The following is a 22,281-nucleotide window of genomic DNA, read 5'->3' as shown; positions in this document are numbered from 1 at the left end:
CTTTACCTTGGAGGTGGCTGATTATGTTTTTATATACTTTTTGGCCATTTGTATTTTCTGCTGCTTCTTCTGCCTATTTTCTCTTGGGATGTTTGTTTTTCTTCTTATTGATTTTCCTTGAAAGTTAAGGAATTTGACCCTTGGACTATGCTATATATTAGAAATAGTTTTTCCTAATAGGTCATTTGTATTTTGATTTTCATTTATGGCATTTTTTACTGTGTAGAAGTTGCAATTCATATGTATCCAGATCTGTCCATGTTTTTCCTTTTTGACTTCCAGGTTTTTGTGTCTTCCCCACTTTAAAACTGTAGTCAAATGATTTAAAATTTCCATTTAGTCGTTGCACAGCTTAGAAAACAATGCACCAGTGGCACAGTTGAGTGGCGTGTTGAGATTTTACTCTGACTTTAATTTTTCATGTAGTCAGTCTACTGGGATCACTTATCAGGAAAGCTTTTCCCCTATTAACCTTTATTAGGATGGATACTTCTTTTAACTTAATTGTTTTATCTGCTTCAAATTGGAGGAGTCCTTTAAGTGTAACTTCCCTGAAAGTTCATTCAGTTAATTAAATACTTACTGAGTTCTATCATGGTTAATACCTTGCTAGACCATATGATTCTTAGGACTAAAAAAAAATGAGTATGACCTATTCTCAAACCTCATTAAGTACCTACGGTAGAAGGTATACGTACATAAAACCCAGACATCAAGGAGGAATATAATAACTGTCTTAAAAGTACTATAAAATGTCATAGGAGTTCAGAGAATGGAGACCGTATAGGGTGTGGGGATCAGGGAAGAGTTCTTTACTGAAGTGACATTTGAGATGGGCCTTGATGAATTGGTTGGCTTTTTAATGGGTGGGGATTTTGGAAAAGAAAGGTCAGGGAAGTAGTAGTCTGAAATTAGAAACTTGTCCGTTTGTCCTGGGAAGAGCAAGTGGTCCGCTTGGGTGTCATCTAGCACCACACAGGAGAGCCGTGGGGAGGCCTCCGGAGCAGAGCTGAGGTCGACTGGTGAAAGGCCTTGGGGGACTTGGCTTTCCATCTGGCAAGCGGGGAAAGCCACTGACGTTTTTAGAGCAATAATGGACGGGATAGATTGGAAGCGTGAACCGTCTGAAGGCAGAACGCCTCATCGTTAACTGCAGGGGTGAAGAAATGAATTGCTTAGTTTGGGGGAGAGTCAACAAGGGGAAGAATAGACCCGAACAATGTTCTCCATTTATGATCTACAGTTCGATGGAGGGAAAGAAAAATGTTGAAAATGACCATGATTTCTGACCTTCATTCAATTCACTCTTTTTTTAAAAAAAAATTGAAGCATAGTTGATTTACAATGTTGTATTAATTGATTTACTTTTTTTTAACTTTGTATTTTATAATGGAGTATAGTTGATTAACAATGTTGTGATAGTTTCAGGTGCACAGCAAAGTGGTTCAGTTATACACATACATGAATCTATTCTTTTTCAAATTCTTTTCCCATTTAAGTTGTTACATAACATTGAGCAGAGTTCCCTGTGCTATGCAGTAGGTTCTTGTTGGTTATCCATTTTAAATATAGCACTGTGTACATGTCAATTGAGATTGACATGTACACAGTCAACTTACTCTTAGCACGTGTTGAGTCCTAGGACCTGTCAACGTGCTGGGCGCTGGGAACAGAGCAGTCAGCACGGTAGACAGGACTGCTGCTCTCAAAGGATTGAATTCTAATGGTGCAAGAGCAGCACATAAGCCAGGATAAGGCAGGAATAAGAGACCATGAATATAAATAGAGAAATTAAGAGGACTTTGACTTCATGTTCTAAAACTGAGTGTTCAGTTGTTCCAGATAATTATATACCTAGTTGTTTCTAATAGTATTCTCTTTCCTTCTTTTTTTTTCGTTTAAATATTTTTTTTTTTTTTTATGGCCGTGTTGGGTCTTCGTTTCTGCGTGAGGGCTTTCTCTAGTTGTGGCAAGCGGGGGCCACTCTTCATCGCGGTGCGCGGGCCTCTCACTATTGCGGCCTCTCTTGTTGCGGAGCACAGGCTCCAGACGCGCAGGCTCAGTAGTTGTGGCTCACGGGCCTAGTTGCTCCGCGGCATGTGGGGTCTTCCCAGACCAGGCTCGAACCTGTGTCCCCTGCATTGGCAGGCGGATTCTCAACCACTGCGCCACCAGGGAAGCCCTCTTTCCTTCTTTATCTGGGTGTTTACAACTGAGTGATGTAGGGGGGGAGAAAGGTAACTTGTTGCTTAGAGTTTTAAACAGGCTGCAAAGTTGGAAAAGCCTTCTAAAATTCGTGGCTGATTGGCTTATCCACAAAGGAAAGGGAACTGAGCAGACTCATGGTCAGAATATATCTTTGGCTTTTGAGGATGCCTTAATTTTCTCCCCTGTAAAATGGAGGTCTGTCCCAGTACAGTCATTTTACTTTGCTTACAATTTTGTAGGTCATCACTTGGGAAGGGCATGGCTGGGCAGTTCTCACTAGGGGTTGTGGTCATGAAACTGAGGTTGCAGTCATGTCAGCTCAGCTGGACGGGAAGACGCCTCACTCACGTGACTGGCAGCTGAGATTGTAGCTGGTGCCATTGACCGAGCAACTGCATGTAGTCTCCTCAGCATGGATCTCAGGATAGATGGAATTCTTGCCCGGCAGCTGGCTTCCCTCAGGGCAGGTGTCCCAGAAGAGTTGGTGGAAGCTGCGTGACCTTTTCTAGAATCCGTTGCTTACAAGAAAGTCACTAAGGGCAGCTCAGAATCAAGAGGAGAGGACTGAGACTCCACCTCTCAATTGTAGGAATGTCAAAGAATTTGAATTGTGATTTTAAGCTGCCACAGTGTTGCAATACTATCTACTTCATAAGGTTATTTTGAGGATTAACAACTTTAAGAACAGCTCCTGACCCATCACTGTTAATTAACAGTAGTGATGATGATGGTAGTGATGGGGATGATGGGGGTGGTGGAGATGATGGGGGTGATGGGGGTGAGGGACTGCACCACCCTTCTGCAAAATATATTTTATCATTGTTGGAACGTTTACTCTTGGATGGAATTAATTGCTGGTCTCACCCAATCTATATTTCTTACATAATAATAGAATAATAAATAAATATGGACCACAGTGGTCAAACCTTGGCCACCATACATGCACATTTAAGACTGATTTTCATTTTATTAGTGCCTACTACTATTTAAGATTTGAGAACTTATATACTTTTTCTACTACTGTAGCTCTTTTATATATTGTATATATCATTTCATATCTTCCTTTTTATACTCCATCCTCTGAGATAGACATGAGATATTATTTTACAAATATAGAAACTCAAACGGAGAGAAAGTACTTCTCAAAGGTCACCAACTTTGTAGCAGAGGCTAAACTCCCATCAAAGTCATCTGATTTTGGCTGAATCAGCTCTGTTCAGCCACAACTAATAGGCACACCAGCTCTAAATGGCTTAAACAAAAGCAGGAATGGACACCTGCATTGGTTGCTTCAGCAACTAAGACTTGTCCTCAAACACCCAGATTCTTTCCATTTCTTTTTTTCAGCCATTTCCATTCACAGTGCATCAGCTTTGCTTGTAGGCTGCTTCCATTAGGGTCACAAGATAGATACAGTGGTTTCTTTGTTCATTGCTGTTTGGGGAGAGACAGTAAAAACTCTTCCCCACCCACCAGCACCCCAGCATGGGCCACAGAACGTGGTCTGATTGAGCTAAGTTCAGTTATCTGGGATTGCCAACCCCTGGACCATAAAGGCTTGTCCAGTAGAATATCATAGGTCAACTATTTTCATCAAATCACAGTCTAGCTGAGGAGCTAGGGTGGGGTTACTATCCAGTAAGTCCCAAGGAGGGAGGATTGGTTACCTGAATACTCCCCTAGTTCTGTAAGGAAGGGTAAAAAGAAGAAGGGGCATTGGCTCAGAACACAACAGTGTCCACTACAGTTTCCTAGACAAACACTTTTCATATACTACATTTCCTCTTGTCATACCATCAGATGGCATTCTGGGAAGTGGGCTAAAATACCCAAAAGTCTTTGTTCAGGGGAGAATTGTGTTAATCTTCTTTCTTGGAAAATAAAAGACAAAGGAATAAAATTTAAATATTTCTAAGAAAAACAGTTTTTAAAAACTGGAGATTAAATCTTTGTTGCCCAAGGAATGGAAAGATTTTAGACACATGAGGACTAGTAGTGTTTAAGCAATTTGCAGTTGACAGTTTAGTACCATTGGGCATTCACATATCGGTTTGATAGTTTCCTCCATCGTAGTTATAGAAGAAGACCTGGTTATTTTCAAAGTTTCTAAAGAATGAGGTAAAATGCTAATACTCTTTTTTTTAATTGTAATTAATTAATTAATTTGGCTTCATTGGGTCTTCGTTGCTGCGCGTGGGCTTTCTCTAGCTATGGCGAGCGGGGGCTACTCTTCGTTGCGGTGCGCGGGCTTCTTATTGCAGTGGCTTCTCTTGTTACGGAGCACGGGCTCTAGGCGCACAGGCTTCAGTAGTTGTGGCACGAGGGCTCAGTAGTTGTGGCTCACGGGTTCTAGAGCACAGGCACGGTAGTTGTGGCGCACGGGCTTAGTTGCTCCATGCCATGTGGGATCTTCCCGGACCAGGGCTCGAACCCGTGTCCCCTGCATTGGCAGGCAGATTCTTAACCACTGCACCACCAGGGAAGTCCCCAAATGCTAATACTCTTTAAGTGAAAATATTAATAAGTCAGGAAAGAGAGTTTGGTAAGAAGAACTGAAATTGTAGGTGTCTGTGTTAGAATTCAGTATTTCCATTTCTAAAATGGGTAGAAGCTTGCCCACAAATTTCCTGCCTACCCCCTCTATTAACATCATTCTCTGTAAATAACACACTCATGCCTCAGTTCCATGAGGATTCAAGCCACAATCAGCTGATCTCTCTTGGACCTCATTTAACTTTTAACTGGGAGGAATAACAGAAATGATGAATCTCAATTCTCTATTCAAGAACTTTCTCCCAAACACTGAAATTGTATCTTCAAATTGCCTCATTATTAGTTGTGAAAACATCACCAAAGATCTCACATAGCTCAAATAGCTGTAAGTCATTCAGTTAAGGGATTATTACTAAAGACCTAATTCTTCTTCTGTACAGGAATAGCAAAACATTGCAAGACTCTGAAATGAGCCACTACTCTCTTTATTACAAATGGATTCAGTAAGAAGATATTTTAAAAATCTAAAGCTTCATGAAATTATTACATGGGCTATAATGAAGCACTGCAATTTTATATCTACAGTGATTTACTCACCATTCAGTATGTGTCTCTAAAATTGGTTTCCAAACTTTGACATATGCATTCTAAGAGATATTTCGGGATAAATAGCTTTCACTTTCACTCAAAGACCACACATACTATATCTCATCAAAAAGAAAATGAACACAGAGTTCTAGTATTCAAATCACTGTAATGTAGAAAATTATTTACAAAATGAGCAAACTCTTTTCCCTTAGGAAATTTATGAGAGGTCGGCTGCTGGCTCTTTCCCTTCAATCCAGCCCTGCACACACCATGAGAAATCAGAGAGATGCTGATGGATCTGACAAGTTAATAATAAAAACTATCCGAGAACCCCCAGGGCAACTGAAAATGATTTGGTCTCCATGCGGGGAAGAAACTGATGATAAAGTGGAAGAGAGGTTTATCGGGCACGCCCCTTTCTTTCTCCCACATTGCCTGGGAAGGCCAGTGCCCACTGCGTTGCTTCTGGAAAGACACAAGCGCCTGCTGGCCAGTGAATCAGGGGAGGTAGGACCAGAAGACCAGCCTCAGAGGAGGCACCATGGGAGGGCTTGAATCTCGAGCATTCCTCCAGCCCTCCCAGTTCCATGAGGGGTAGATAATTACAACTGAGGGAATCTGTGTTTTTCTTCAAGCACAGACGTACAGATTATTCCATCAGAGGTTCTTTTCCCTGAGACGATGTCCCACCCTCCCACCACATAAACCTACTAGGTTGGGCACAAGTTAGGGCCTTGGCATCATCCCCTTCTCCAAGGACCCATCACCAGCCAAAGTGGTTAATATGCAAGGAAACATGAACTCATATGGAAAATACACAAGACTTCTTAGGAGGGCAACTGCTGTAAAGGAACAACAACAATGGAAGGACCGTTACCTGATGAGTGTAATTAGACACAAGATGTTCAATAGATGTATCACGTATTTCCCAAAGATAAGGGAGGATAGGGTTTCCCTGGTAGCGCAGTGGTTGGGAGTCCGCCTGCCGATTCAGGGGACGCGGGTTCGTGCCCTGGTCTAGGAAGATCCCACATGCCGTGGAGCGGCTGGGCCCGTGAGCCATGGCCGCTGAGCCTGCGCGTCCGGAGCCTGTGCTCCGCAACGGGAGAGGCCACAACAGTGAGAGGCCCGCGTACCGCAAAAAATAAATAAATAAATAAAATAAGGGAGGATACTGGAGACAGGAAGTAAGACAGGAAGTCACAAAGAAACCCAAATGGAAATTCAGAGAAGGCAGAATGTAAAAGTTGAAAAAAGTCTCAGTAAATGGGTTGAACAGCTAGGTGGATTTTGTTGAAGAACTAACTAGTGAGCCAGACGAACATTCAAAAACTCTGAGGGCCTGAGAAACAGAGAGAAGGAAAAAAAAACAAAAGTTAAGTAACGTACAGAATAGGGTTATTTGATCAAAGTTCATATGAAAAAAAATGCCAGAAGAAAAGAAAACAATTAATAGAGGCAAGAGAGGAAATATTTGAAGGACTAATGACTGAAAGTTGCCCAGAAAAAAGGAAAAGCTATAAGACCTTTTACCGATGGGCTTAATAACTCTAACAGAATAGAAAAGGGTGGGGTGGTCAATAGGTTGTAATTAAACTTTATATATAACAAAGATAAAAGAAATTTCTAAGGGCAGATCGTCTAGAAAGGGATAAGAATTAGATCTCAGACTTTTCAATAACAGCATAGAAGGCGAGAAGGCAGAATATTAAGCCAAACCATTATTTAGAGTTTGGGTGTGAAATAAAGATGTTCTCAGACCTGTAAGTTCTTAAGATTTACAGGGCTTCCCTGGTGGTACAGTGGTTAAGAATCCGCCTGCCAGTGCAGGGGACACGGGTTCGAGCCCTGGTCGGGGAAGATCCCACATGCCGCGGAGCAGCTAAGCCCGTGTGCCACAACTTCTGAGCCGGCATGCCACAACTACTGAAGCCCATGCACCTAGAGACCGTGCTCCACAAGAAGAGAAGCCACCTCAAGGAGAAGCCTGTGCGCCACAACGAAGAGTAGCCCCCACTCGCTGCAACTAGAGAAAGCCTGTGCACAGCGACGAAGACCCAACCTGGCCATAAATAAATAAACAGGCAGTCTCTCAAACCACTAAAAAACAAAAACGTTTTAAATGAAAAATAAGTTCAGGAGGGCAGTGTGAGTATGTGAGAGAGTCCATAAAAAAAACTTTAGTAAATTTTACTGTTGAGGAAATAGGGAGCTTACAATAAAACAAAAATGTATCTTAGTAAAAATTTAGAACTAAAATATGGCCTCGAGATACATACAAATGTATCACCTTGCAGATGGGATGGGGATAGAATGAGGAGGTGGTGAACGTTTGCTAAGGTGCAGCCCAGGTAGCCTCATTCCTCCCCGATCTACTGCAAGTCCCTCAGACGACAAATGAGAATTTAATTTCACGTAAAAGCCTGTACACAAATGTTCATAGCAACTTTATGTATAATATTCCCAAGCTGGGAACATCACAGATGTCCTTCAGTGGGTGAATGGTTGAATAAACTGTGGTCCAGACAGAGCATGGCACACTACTCAGCAATAGAAATGAACAAACTATTGGTATGTGAATCTCCAGGGAAATGTGTAGAATGAAAAAAGCCAATTCCAAAAGGTGCATTATTTATGATTCTATTTATGTAACATTTTTGAAATGGCAAAATTTTAGAAATGGAGAACAGATGTAGTGGTTTCCAGACACTTGGGATGGGGGTCAGGGTGGGAAGCAGTGATGTGGTTATAACATGGCATATGGGGATGCTCGTGGTGGTGGAGTTGTTCTGTACCTTGAATGTGGTGGTGGATACAGGAGGTTATACAAGGGATAAAATCATACAGGACTATAGACATACACATGCACACACACACAAGAGAGGACAACTGAATAAGATCAGTGGATTGCACCAATGCCAATTCCCTGGTTGTGATATTGTACTATATTTTTACAAGATGTTACCATTGTGGGAAACTGGGTAAAGGATACATGGATCTCTCTGTATTCTTTCTCACAATTTTATGTGAATTAATAAAAAGAAAAAGGAAGGTAGGAAAAAAGAAACAAAGACATATACAACTTGTTAAAATTAGAAATCATAGTTGTAATATATCACAAAAACAGCAACAATTAAACAGTAATTACAACACCCTTGTTAAAGCCAGTCATCCCAAAGATTAAATTCCAGAATGGATTTTTATAAAACTCAGCCAAATGTTTTGTATTGCATTCATTTCTGAAAACAAAAAAAGTAAAAATAAAGTTGAACATAAAGTGTGGTAAAAATATAAGCCAGGAAAAGTGGAACTAAAAGAATATTGGGGTAACAATTATAATGTCAGACAAGCTAGCACTATGTGTAAAATTTGGGGGACAATAATGTTGCCAATTCTGGAATTCAATTACAGAAAAATATGAAAATGAATAAGTTTGATGGTAGGTATACAAGTGTTTGTTAAATTGTTTTCCATATTTTTCTGTATATTTAAAATATTTTAATACTTTTAAAACTAAAAAAAATTTTGTAATAAGAGACAAAAATATTGGAGATGATTAAAGTATTACTCAGATGAAAATTTAGAGCTTTAAATACATTAGCTAAAAATTAAGTAGTAAGAGAGGAAAATCAAAGAAAGAAAACTAACAAGCATTTAACAGCAGAAGCTAATAAAAAGATAATAAATCTGAAGAATGACAAAAAAGTAAATATAAAGATAAGATCAGAAATCAAGGAAAGAGAGAACAAAAATCAATAACAGATTAACAAGGCAAAAGGTTGTTCTTTGAAAAGATTAATAAGCTAGCAAGCCTCTGATAAGACTGAACAAGATAAATCAGAAAAGAGGGAAATAAATATTTAAATAAAGTACAGAATGAAAAGGAGAAATGTCTATGGAGACAAGTGATTTTAAGAATAATTTTTAGGGCTTCCCTGGTGGTGCAGTGGTTAAGAATCTGCCAGCCAGTGCAGGGGACACGGGTTCGAGCCCTGGTCTGGGAAGATCCCGCATGCCGCGTAGCAGCTAAGCCCGTGCACCACAACTACTGAGCCTGTGCTCTAGAGCCCACGAGCCACAACTATTGAGCCCACCTGCCACAACTACTGAAGCCCGTGCACCTAGAGCCCGTGCTCTGCAACAAGAGAAGCCACCGCAATGTGAAGTCCGTGCACCGCAACGAAGAGTAGCCCCCGCTCGCCGCAACTAGAGAAAGCCCGCGCGCAGCAACGAAGACCCAACACAGCCAAAAAGTAATTAATTAATTAATTAAAAAAATTTTTTAATTTATGAACAAACATTACAATACATATGAAACCCGTGAGAAAATGGATTGATTTCTATAACAGATATAAATTGTTAAACTGGATACAAGAAGAAACAGAAAATCAGTAGACTAAAAATTAAAGATATTGAACTGGCAATAAAATGCTTTCTTCAGCAAAAGCCTTAGGAAAAGGATGGGGAACCCAAGGAATAAACTGGCAATGGAGAGGTAAAGACAATTCACAGGACGAGATCTGAGTGGCTGTGAAGCGATTGCAGTGGAGAAACACAACTTCAAACAAGATGCCACTTGTCACGTATCAGATTGGCTACAATTAGGAAACTGGACGATAGAGTCCAGTTTTTCTAATAAGGATGGTCTCTTCTCATGTGTACCAGACCCCATTCCTGCTCTCTTGCTCCAGGACATGGCTCAGATATCTGTGTTCTCTTTCTCTCTTTTTATTACTTTAGGAGTTTTTTTGCTGTTATTGTTGTTGGGTTTTTTGTTTGTTTGTTTTTGGCTGCGCTGCGTGGCATGTAGGATCTTAGTTCCCCGACCAGGGATTGAACCCATGCCCCCTAAGTGGAAGTGCGGATCCCTAACCACTGGACCTCCAGGGAATTCCCCTCTTTTTTAAATTTTAGATTGGCATATAACACGATCAGAAAGTGCACACGTTGTGAATATACTGCTTGGTGAATTTTCACAAAATGATCATACTCATCACTACCACCATAGAAAAATAAAGCACTTCTAGTTACGCCAGCAGCCCCCTCTTCCTGTCATTACCCCTCTTCTCCCCAGGGAAGCCACTATCCTGATATCTAACACCATGAATTAGTTTTGCATATTTAAAAACATAAAGTAAATGGAATCATCGTGCCTCCTCTTTGTCTAACCTTATGTTTTTGAGATTCAGCCATATTGTTGCAGATTGTACTAATTTGTTCATCTTCTTTGCAAAAATTCCAATGAATGGACATTCCACAATTTATCCACTCTTCTATTTATGGCCATTTGTTTTCCCTCCCAGGTTTTGGCTGTTACACATAATGTTGTCCAGTCATACATATATGCAGTTGATCTTCATTATTTGTGGATTTTGTGTTTGCGAGTTTGTCTACTTACTAAGATTTATTTGTAACTCCCAAATCAGTACCTGCAGAGCTTTCCCTGTCATTCATGGACGTGCCCAGAGTGGCCAAAAATTTGAGTCACCTGATGTGCACGATCCCAGCTGAGGTCGAACAAGGCAGTGCTTTGTTTCCTCATTATAGTTTCCATACTGTAGACAAGTGCCCTTTTTGCTGTCTGGTTAATGCCGTGTTTTTCACATCTTTGTGCTTTTTTCTTGGTGATTTTGCTGTTCAAATGGCCCCCTCCCCAGCACAGTGCTGACGTGCTGTCTGGTGTTCCTGAGGGCAGGAAGGCTGTGATGTGTCGTATGGAGAACCTGTGTGTTTCGTAAGCTTTGTTCAGGCCTGAGTTACAGTGCTCTGACCATGAGTCCAGTGTTAGTGAATCAACAATATATATTAAATAAGGTGTTTTTAAACAGGAACGCACATAAAACAAGGTTATATACGGATCAGTTAATGATAACGTTGTAACCAAAGGCTCACGGGAAGCTAACCCTCCATTTCCCCTTGAGAGCAGTGGTTCAGTATCTGCTCATTCAGTGCTCATGGTGACTACAGACCGTGACTACTGCGAACATTGAGAATATGTGCGTTTCATGAGTATAAACTAGGAGTCGTGGTGCCGGGTCATGTGATCGACATATTTTTAACATTAGTACATCTGTCAAAGAGATTTCAGAGACACTGTGTTCATGTACAGTTCCATCAGCAGTATAGGAGAGGACTAATCATTCTTTACCTTCTCTGACACTTGGTATTGTCAGGCTTTTAGATTTTAGCCATCTTGATGATGTGCAGTACATCACACTGTAGTTTAATGTGGATTTTCCTGTTGGTTGATGGCATGGTGCATCTTTTCATAAGGTATTTATTGACCATTTAGATGCCCTCTTTTGTGAAGTGTCTGTTCAGGTCTTTGCCCTTTAAAAAATTGGGTTGTCTGTCTCTTTCTTATTGTTCTGTAGGATTCCTGTTTATATTCCAGAAGCAGTCCTTCGCTGGTTATATGTATTACAAATAGCTTCTCCCACTTTGTGGCTTACCATTTCATTTTCTCAGTGGTTTTTTTTTGATGAATATAAGTTCTTCATATTAATAGTCAAATTTATCATTTGTTTTCTTTATAGTTAGTACTTTTTATATCCTGTTGGAGAGATCTTTGTTTACTATAAAGTCATAAAGATATTATCCTACACAGGCATACCTCAGAGATATTGCAGGTTTGGTTCCAGACCATGGCAATAAAGCAAATATTGCAATAGGCAAGTCACATGAATATTTTGTTTTCTCAGTTTTTACACTATACTGTAGTCTATTAAGTGTGCAATAGCATTATGTCTAAAAAACAATGTATATACATACCTTCATTAAAAAATACTTTATTGCTAAAAATGCTAACCATCATCTGAGACTTCAGCGAGTTTGCTGAAACTCTTTTTGCTGGTGGAGGGCTTGAAATATTGCAAGAATTACTAAAATGGGACACAGAGACATGGAATAAGAAAGTGCTGTTAAAATAATGGTGCTGATAGACTTACTTGATGCAGGGTTGCCACAAACCTTCAAATTGCAAAGAGAAAAATTCACTATTTGTGAAGTGCAATAAAATGAAGCAAGATATGCCTGAATTATTTTCTAGAAGTTTTATTCCTTTATTTTTCACACTTTGATCTACAGTCCACCTGAAATTGATGTTTGCATGGTATGAGCCAGTAATCATGAATTTGATTCTTTTTCCTATAGTGATATCCAGCTGACGTAGTGCATATGTTTAGAAGACTGTCCTTTCCCCACTACACTTTATCACTAATGCTTTCATGACATATCTCCATCTTTTTGTCTGCAGCCTGTTTGTATCCTTATATTTATGTATGTCTCTTGTAAGCAACATGTAATTAGATTTTGAATTTTTTATCCTAGTCTAAAATCTTTGACTTTTAAATACAGTATTTATCTATTTATATTTAATGTAATTCCTAATATATTAGGGAAGAAATAGTTCTATTTTGCCATTTTCCCTATCTGTACCACATTCATTCCTGTCTTCTTTATTGCTTTCACTAAACCAATACTTAAGTATTTTTTAATTTAAAAACATTTCTCCCAAGCTTGTTAGTTATACATTCTTTTAATTTCTCTGTTTTATGACTACCATAGGGGGTTCAATATGAATCCATGACTTTTTTTGGGGGGGGAGTACACAGGCCTCTCACTGTTGTGGCCCCTCCCGTTGCGGAGCACAGGCTCCAGACGCGCAGGCTCAGCGGCCATGGCTCACGGGCCCAGCCGCTCCACGGCATGTGGGATCTTCCCGGACCGGGGCACGAACCCGTATCCCCTGCATCAGCAGGCGGACTCTCAACCACTGCGCCACCAGGGAAGCCTGAATCCATGACTTTTTAAAGTTTAATACAAATGAGCACTTTACTACTTTCTGGACAACACAAGGAACTGAAACTATTTTAATTCTTTTCACTCCCTCCTTCTCTTTGTGCTGGCTATCATGTATTTTAATTCTTCATATATTTTAGATCACAAAAGAAATTATTATTACTGTTTTTTATATCAACAGCCACTTAAATTTACCCACACATTTACTCTTCCCATTGTTTTTCATTCCTTTATGCATGTCCTCGCTTCCAGCTGGGATCATTTCCTTTATTATGGATATACTGCCAAGGAATTCTTTCAGTTTTATTTATTTGAAGATATCTTTCTTTTACTTTTATTTTTGAAGGAAATTAAAAATAATTGTGTAATTTATAGATTGTTAGGTTTTTTCCCACGATTTTTAAGATGTTGCTTTATTACCTCCTGGCATCCACCGTTTCTGTCACCGATATACTTCCTTGAAGTGAATGTCTTTTTTTCCCACTGGCTGTTTTCAAGAGTTGCGATCTGTCTTTGTTGTCCAGCAGTTTCACTAAGATGAACCTAGGTGTGTTTTTTAGTTTGATTTTCCCTGCTTTGAGATTGTAGTGCTACCCGAATGTGTAATTTGATGTCTCTTGTCAATTATTTGAAAATTCTCAACACTAGCTCTTTTAATATTGCTTCTGTCTCATTCTTTCTTTTTTACTTCTGGCTTCATCCTTTATAGATACAGGCTTTAAAATAATGATGATTCATATGTTGAGGAAGATAGAGGACATGATAGATAATTTCAGCAGAGAACTGAAATATATTTTAAAAATCAAATAGAAATTATAGAACTGAAAAATATATCAACTAAAATTTAGAACACAGAGATAAATTGAATAGCAGATCAGACACAGTAGAAGGAAGGATTATTAAATGGAAGATAGGTGTATAGAAAATATCCAGCCTGAAGCTGAATGAATGGATGAAAAATACATACTTTTATTTAAAATTTCAGGTTTTTGGCTTTCCATGAAAGTCAGAATTGTTTGTGAACATTGAGTCTACATTCCTCATAGCTTTAGTTGCCCTGAGCTGAGGAAGGACTCTCTGTGCAGGGATATGTCCTTTCTACTAGCAAGAGTTCACTTCTCTCTATTGCTTTCTGCCACTGAGGCTGAATATCAGTTGTTATGGTTTATATTATCCCTCCACTGCTTCACTCATTTGTGTTACCTGGGTGAGTTTAGTAAGGGAAAATGGTGGAGGAGGGACAATCTAGGCAGGTGAACTAGCACATGGAAAAGTACTTACCCTGGGGGAGTTGGGCAGGTCTGGGGACTCAAATTAAGGCAGCAGGACTAGAGCACAGAGATGAATGGGGATGTTGTATTGGGCCACTGAGTCTGGAAAAATATTTAGGATCTTGTATAGCCTTACAGACCAAGTAGCTAAGAACGACTATACTTATTTCACGGTAAACAGATTTAGCCCCTCTGAATCTTCTGGTTGAAATAATCCATCGCTATGTAAACTTAACTTGTTAACTCTAACTTTTAGCCAGGTAGACAAGCTATTGGTTTGGTATGATGAAACATCACTGAATTAATTTTTATGCCTTTGTTTCTTCTCTGCCTTAGCTGCAAGTGTCCACTGCTTGGAAAAGTGTGGGAAGCTGACTTGGAAGCTTGTCGGTTGCTTATCCAGAGCCTGCAGCTCCAGGAGGCCAGGGGCAGCCTGTTGGCAGAAGATGAGAGACAGATGGATGACTTAGGGGGAAGTGCTTGTGTAACAGCTCTGGCCTTCCCCCCGAGGCCCCACTCTGAAGATGAGAGGAAGACCCCTTTGCAAGCATTTGAAGAGTGGAAGGTGCACCTGACCCCTTCTCCTCCCTGTGCTGGCAGCGAACAGAAAGAGGTCTGTCCATCCTCATAGCCTCAATAGGGGCCTTACTCTGAGGGATGATTTGGGACCACACTTCAAGTGAGAGCAGTAAATACTGGGTGGGCTTCCCACTGAACCACCCAGACTCTTTAAAGATTTAACAACTCCTGAATATGATTACAAAATGATGTAGAATTTTTATAGAAGTTGCTTAAAATATAGGAGAATGGAAAGAATTAGTTCTATTTTTATTCTAATTTCATGGCTATAGTTAGAATATACAATCTAATATATAATTACTATATATATGGCCCACACTATGTATGTCATATATAAGATATAGCTACTGTATGTCCTATATATTATATATGTCATATATGATATTTAATTTTGTATTTAGAATCCATATCTTACAATATCGATTCATTAGAATCAAACAAATATATGTATATATTCCAGTAACTGTTTTTGCCAAAGCAAGATCATAATGAATGTTAGAATTTGCTCTTTTCATTTAAAACAACCTAATACTTGGCCTGTGATATATGCATTAAAAATTAAAGTGTAGATTTATTCAGCATTTTACCCCAAGGCTGACCTAGATCAACAGAGAAGAGTTCCCCACCCCTCCTCTCCCTGGTTCATCTCTCCTCTCTCCCCTCCCCTCTCCCACTTTCCCCTCTAACCCTAATAAGATTCTTTCATGAAAGGGCTCCAGGAATTTTTTTCCAGTTTTAATGCTATGATAGGAGGTTTTAGAGCGCTTTTCTGGCCAGATTCCTGGGTGTTCTGAATATTAAAAGAAAGTAAAACCTTGGTGGAACTGGAGGAACGTGTCATTTCACGTTCACATCTCACATTTGCCATTAGTTGTGCCCCCTCCCTGGGTCTCTGCCACGACTCACCAGGGAACGCACCCCATTTGGGTGCCTCCCCACCGTCCTGTGTGCAGGACCATGGTCTTTACAGAGCACACACTCGCTGACAATGTGTGCCTACAGTCACCGTCTTCTGGACTGCTGGGAAAATTGATACTTGATCGTATATTTGAATTGAACAACCTGATGAGAAAGCAGGCGGTTGTCACTCTCTGGAATCCTGCTGCCCTCATAAAATTAGGCTCTACACTGAGCTGTCAATGATCTCAACTCCTTTGTTAGCTGAGGCCCTTCAGGTGGAATCCTCTACAAAGCCTGGTTGCCCGAGCTCATGCTTACAGTTGTTGAAAACTTGTGGCCAGTTGCAGTTGGCCAGCTTCAAAGAATATTCTGGTGCGAGGGACACACTGCCTGAGTGAGTGGAAGGGAGCCCTGGGTGGAAGAAACTGCAGACCCTGGGGCTGAGTCTTTGAAGGTAGGGCTGGCTCTCCAAAGGGGGCTCCCGGGAGCTCAGTGCCAGGACAGGAGCCAAGCCAGGTACATGGTGGGGTTTGCTGGGGCAGTGAACACCTCTGGAGGTCATGCCTGTTTCAGCAGAGCGGACCTTGTAGGCGGAGTCTCCTCCCTCCCTCTCTCCCTCCCTCCCTCCCTCCTTCCCTCCTTCCCTTCCTCCCTCCTTCCCTTCCTCCCTCCTTCCCTCCCTCCCTCCCTCTCTCCCTCCCTCCCTCCCTCTCTCCCTCCCTCCCTCCCTCCCTCCTTCTCTCCCTCCCTCCCTCTCTCCCTCTCTCCCTCCCTCTCTCACTCCCTCCCTCCCTCCTCCTTCCTTCCTTCTTTCTTTCCCTCCCTCCCTCCCTCCCTCCCTCCCTTCCTTCCTTTCTTCCTTCCCTCCTTCCCTCATCGCTGTGCCCATGTGTCCCTCCAGGCTCTCTGGGGGATGACTCTCCTAAGTATAGGAGGATTATTCCTCCTCTATAAGATTGTAAGCACCTGCCCATCTGGCTATAGGAAAACAGCTTGTTTGCTTAAAAGTAGGAAAATCAGAGTCAAGGATGAATGGCGTAGAGCTTTATCACAGAATGATTCTTCAAGTTTCTGTGGGAAGGAGGTGCGGGCTGTGACTGAGAGAGCAGAAGAGCACAGTGGCTGCCTCTTCAAGCTCCAGGACTGAGCCCCCAGCTCTGCTCCACCAGCTGAAGCGCTGAGGATGTTCTGTAGTTTTGGTGGTGGGAGAGAGATGAGGGGACTTGAAAGCTCCTGCCAGCTCAGTGCCATCTCCCATCCTGTGTCTTTCCCGTCCCATGTGCTGTCCCTGCATTGCTTTTCTGGGTTTATATTCACAGAGGGAGGCGGGCATCTTCTGAACTCGGGAGTGGCAGGAATGTTAAGATGGTAGGTATTTTCTGGAAAGGGCAAAATGGTGGAAACAGAAAACAGATCAGTTGTTGCCAGGAATTGGGATTGGGGGGAAGGGACCGATCACAAAGGGCTGCATGAAGGAACTGGGGTGGGGGGCAGTGTGTGACAACACTGTTCTGTATCTTGAATGTGGCAATGGCTGCATAACTGTGTGCGTATGTCTAAATTTGTAACTTTACACCCAAAACTCTACTGCATGTAATGTTACAAAAGTGACTATAATTTTAAAAAATAACATCTCCCTATTTAAAAGTGAGGCTACAGATGTTGGAATTGGCTGCCCTTGTCTTAGGGCTATAGGAAGACGGTACAGCAGAATGAGCAGAGCTGAGGCTGCCGGGCTGTGTACAAGCGCATTCCCTTATCTGCTAAAAAAAACAAACAAAACAAAAAATGAGGATAATGAAAACTATCTCATGAGGCGGCTGTGAAGATTTAAATAAAATAGCATCTAAAGGGATATGAACGCATATAGGTAGAGTCTAGAAAAATGGTACAGATGAGCTTACTTGCAGGGCAGGAATAGAGACACAGACGTTGAGAACAGACATGTGGACACAGCGGGGAAGGGGAGGGTGGGACGAATTGGGAGATTGAGATTGACATAAATACACTACCATGTGTAAAACAGATAGCTAGTGGGAACCTGCTGTATAGCTCGGGGAGTTCAGCTCGGTGCTCTGTGATGACCTAGATGGTGGGCGTGGGGCGGGAGGGAGGGAGGTCCAAGAGGGAGGGGATATATGTATCGGTACAGCTGATTCGCTTCATTGTACAGCAGAAACTAACACAACATTGTAAAGCAACTATATCCCAATTTGAAAAAAAAGTGAGCGATACGTACATAGTAGAGGCTTAAATAGTGTTTTGTGTGTGTGTTTATCACTCTTTCCGGCAGTCACAAGACTCTCTAAGACCTTTTAAAAATAATATACCTTGCTTCCTTTATTAAGAAGCAGAGCTGAGCAATGAATCAGTGGAAGAGATTCAAGAAAAGAAAGGCTTAATAAAGGAAAAGTCTTGTTTGTATTTGGATGGCGGATCTCAGGCTACTGAAGGCGCAAACTGTAACCAAGGGTCTCATTCGGAAGGTGTTTTTGTTTCCCTGCCTCGGTTTCTAGGGAGTCATTGAAGGCTGGGTCCTTGTGTATTTATCCCGTGGCTACAGTGTCTGTTTGCTTTGCAGCTGTGAGCTGGTTTGGCTGTGGAACTCCCTGCTGGGTCTGGCCACCCTGCCCGGGTTTCTCTACTGAAGCATATGATGCCCCGAAGGCAGTCAATTTCTTTTTAACCCGAATCTTCCATGAAAAATTGCTGACTTCTTAGGAAGGTCCACAGGGAGATGGATTTTCAAAGCCTCCCCTGTGCGCGTCTGCCCCACGTGGGCGCGTGCATTTTGATTGCGCTGGTTATAACAAGTGCTTTGTCATTAATGAAAGATTTTGCTGTGTTTAGGGTCCCACCGGGCTTCTCAGCACCATTTTCCCCATTTTACAGCTGGGCCCATTAAGGCATAGTAATTTGCTGTGAGCTTTGTTACCGAGGAAGTCAGCCACAGGGCGAAGGGCCAGTTTTCTCTTGCGCTTCCCCAATGGTGAGAGCCCTCTTCTTTTTCAGTTTCATTACAGCTCTCCTGCAAGCCTTTTCTCGGACCCTGGAAACGATCAGGTGCCCTTGCCTCTGCTTTATAGACATTACAGAAATTGCATGGGGGCCAGACAGGAGCTGGGGAAATCAGTGAGCTAGCTTCCTCTGCTCTGAAGTTGCTCTTTTGTACTCGCTGTACTGGCCATTATACCTGCGTAATTGTCTCTTTCCTGTCTGTAGCCTGCGCTGCTGGGGTGCTTTCTGTTTTTACTACAGAGTGGGCTCCCCTCCCGCAGAGTTCCCCCGGACAGCGTCACCCTCCCAGCCTCCAGCTGCTTCCTTTCCCAGCCAGTAGCTGCCACCAAAGAGGCTCAAAGAGGCCAAAAAAAGATCCAGCAGCTTTGAGCCATCTCATGCAGGATTTGAGTAGCCAGGGTTAAGATGTCTGCGGTGAAAGGAATTAGCGATAAGACACAGGGTAGCTTTATGTTTTTCATTTTTATTTTTTTATGGAAGTCTAGTTGATTTCCAGTTTTATTTATTAGATGGGTCTCCAGAAATGATTGTTGATGTCTCCCAATTCCTTTTTACTCCATTTCACAAGAAAAGAAAGCTGGAAAAATGGATCTGGGGTGAAGATGTGTGTCCTCACCATCTTAAACTGGTTTCTAATTCTAGAAACACCTGAAGTGGTCAAAGGGCTTCATCTTTGGTCCTGACAGATGCAGACCTGATTCTCTCTCTTTCCTCTCACTTCCCGGCTCCCTTGAGCTCTCAGAGGGGCAGCAGCCTCCCCAGCGAAGCGGGGTTGAAAGAGCAGGTCCTGAACTACATGTCTTGATCGTTCTTACACCTTGGAACTTATGAGACAACCCCCGGGGGTGGGGAGGACTGCTCACTCGCTCATCAGCTGCTTTTACTCTTTTTGTCTCTGGGGAGAAAGCAAAAAGCTTGGGTGTGAAGAGAAATTCCACCTTCTCTACAATTTAGTATTTCGTGTTGCAAACCCATCCTCCTTAGCCCAAGAGTAGAGCAGTAGAAGCAATCAGGCTGCCATCAGGATTGGTAATTGGTTGATTAATGAAAAAGCCAGAGAATCATAAAAAATGATACATGTGCATTTTAAACTCTTTTTTTTTTTAAGTTTGCTATAAGACCAAGGCTTTTTGTTTGTATAGGTCTTCCTGAATGGCTTTTCCCGTGGCCATTCTTGCAGAACCCTCACCAATAATGCACCATCTACAACTACCAGTTTGCATTTCTTTAAAGAGGACTGGAAATTTCAAGAGCACTTGCAAAACAGTCCTCTGTTTCCCCCTCTCTCTCCCTCTCTTAAATATTGTTGAGTTTTCCCAAGGTTTTCAACTTGGTTTATATAGAGACTAGAACTCCCCTTCTTTTCCCACTAACATTTCATTGCTTTACATAGTATTTATTTTAATTATGTAATTAATTTAAGTGCAACTGGGCATCAGTAGGTTTAGAAACAGCTCCACCAATAGGATCGGAAGTTGGCAGGCTCACAGGCTACGTCCCGGCCCTGGCCTTGGCCCCTGCCTTTGATGGGGGGGGGGGGGGGGCGGAGGAGCAGAGCCCAGGACACCTGGCAGGTGGGAAGAAGAGGCTTCTGGGCCTTCAGTTAACTGGTTCATGCCGGTTCTCTCAGTTAATTAATGTTAGCTTGCCAGCCTTCTGCCCAAGGAGACTAAATGGGTGCCTCGGATCCGCTGCTTTCCCTGCTTTTGGAAAATTACGAAACCACTTTCATTGCTCCAGGGCCTAACTGTGACTTCTTCCACTAATTAAAAATAGTTCTGTGCTTCTGAAGAAGACAGCCTCGGGGCCCTCGGAGCCTCCTTCACCTTGGAAATTCCTTGTCACTCATTGATGAACACTGAGGGGTGGATAGAGGCTGGTCACCGGCTGGCTGGTGAGGATTGAGTTATGGTACTTACAGCACAGGCGGCTGGTCTAACGAATATGCAGTGTTTTCCTTTGAGTAGCTGAGAGATGTTTAATCCAGGCTTTTCTGGAAAGTGAACTAACAGTCTGTTAAAAGCAGTCATTCTAGTCATCTCATAGTTGCATAGTTCACAAAAAGCATTTAGAAATTCAAAAAAATTTTAATCTAAGATGAACACAGATGAAAGTTGGTATTTGATTCTGTCCTCCTTGTAGTTCAGTATTTCTGAGCAACAGGCCGTTGGCAGGGCACATCCCCTGAAATGCAGTGCCCCCAAAGGTGTTCTGTCTTCATTTCCTCATACAAAAAGGTCTTAGGGTTTGATGTCACTATCCCCAGAATCCGAACCCTTGTGTTAAATAGAGACTATTTAGGTATTTGCTAATGCTATGAATCTCATTTACAAATAGATTTTTCCTCCGAAGATTCTAACAGAGTTTGGCCTTACACAACATTAGTGTAAAACGGAAGCAGACCAAATTCTCTCACGTGATCATGGAATAGGAAATACAGCTTTCTGAAGCTCGCCCTTCACGTGAACTAGAAACCACAGGCCGATGAGCATACATGAATTATCAGGCCATTTCTTCTTTCATCCATATCCTTGGTTCTGTTAATGCTTCAGAACTTTTCTTTGTAATAAGCGTGCAGATACTTGAAGACAATTCATTGCTCGTTCTGATCTAAAGACATCTAAATATTTCAGATGCTTTCCTTACCACTGACAACATCTGGATGCCTTTAAAAAAAATACCCACTTACTGAGGGTGTAACCATATAATTTGAATAGTTGGATGAATACTTGTATTATATGGAGTAGTAATGATGTACCGTTAGTGTCTTATTGGCATTAAATTATGACTGCAGAACTCAGCATTTATGTGAAAACACACATACTTACAAAAGCTATTTCAAATAGATGTGAAAGATATTCTTTGTGGTATTGGACAGGAGTTTGAGGTAAATATTCTTTATGTGGGCAATTAAAAAAAGGGAAAACCATATAACATTTCTGGAATGTATTTGCCAAGCAAATATTTTGGAAAACAGCCCAGAGAAACATATTTAAGGCTATGATTTTAATACCGAGCTAAGGAAATGCTTCAATGCATCAGCTAAGCTCACGGATGGTGGTAACCACATCTGGTTTACCTCAAGCTATAGGAGAGGGAATGAACCTTAACCACAGAACAAACATCTCGAGGCTCAAGCCGCGTCTTTGGTGGGTAAGGACGTATGTGCGCATGCAGGGATTTTAATTGACTTTTAAACTTAAGTATTTCTGTGGCTCAGCAGTCTGTAAATGCAGACTGCTCTGTCACCTGTCCTTTCTTTATGACGTAGCCTGTGAATTTCATTGCAGGAATTAGACATTTTTAGGGATAGGCAACTATTGCTGATTCCTTATTACACGACCAAGGAAAATAAGGATCCGAGCAGGGTAGTTGGACACAGAGTGGGATGTCCAAGGTGGGGACCTTCCCTTACACCACAGGT

At 41.7% G+C, this 22,281-nt stretch overlaps 1 protein-coding gene across 2 annotated transcripts in view; it reads left to right on the top strand.

The window, feature by feature from the left end:
• DISC1 (DISC1 scaffold protein) overlaps window positions 1-22,281 on the top strand; it is a 342,719-nt gene that overhangs the window by 296,701 nt on the left and 23,737 nt on the right. For both annotated transcript variants that reach the window (XM_033842010.2, XM_073793660.1), the window contains exon 11: window positions 14,697-14,973. In XM_033842010.2, coding sequence (XP_033697901.1) covers window positions 14,697-14,973 — 277 coding nt within the window. The remainder of the gene's footprint in view (window positions 1-14,696; window positions 14,974-22,281) is intronic.

Source organism: Tursiops truncatus, chromosome 16 (genome assembly GCF_011762595.2).
Source record: "Tursiops truncatus isolate mTurTru1 chromosome 16, mTurTru1.mat.Y, whole genome shotgun sequence".
Classification (NCBI taxonomy): domain Eukaryota; kingdom Metazoa; phylum Chordata; class Mammalia; order Artiodactyla; family Delphinidae; genus Tursiops; species Tursiops truncatus.
The sequence above is the reverse complement of the archived record's forward strand: the minus strand, read 5'-3'. Positions and strand labels throughout refer to the sequence as shown.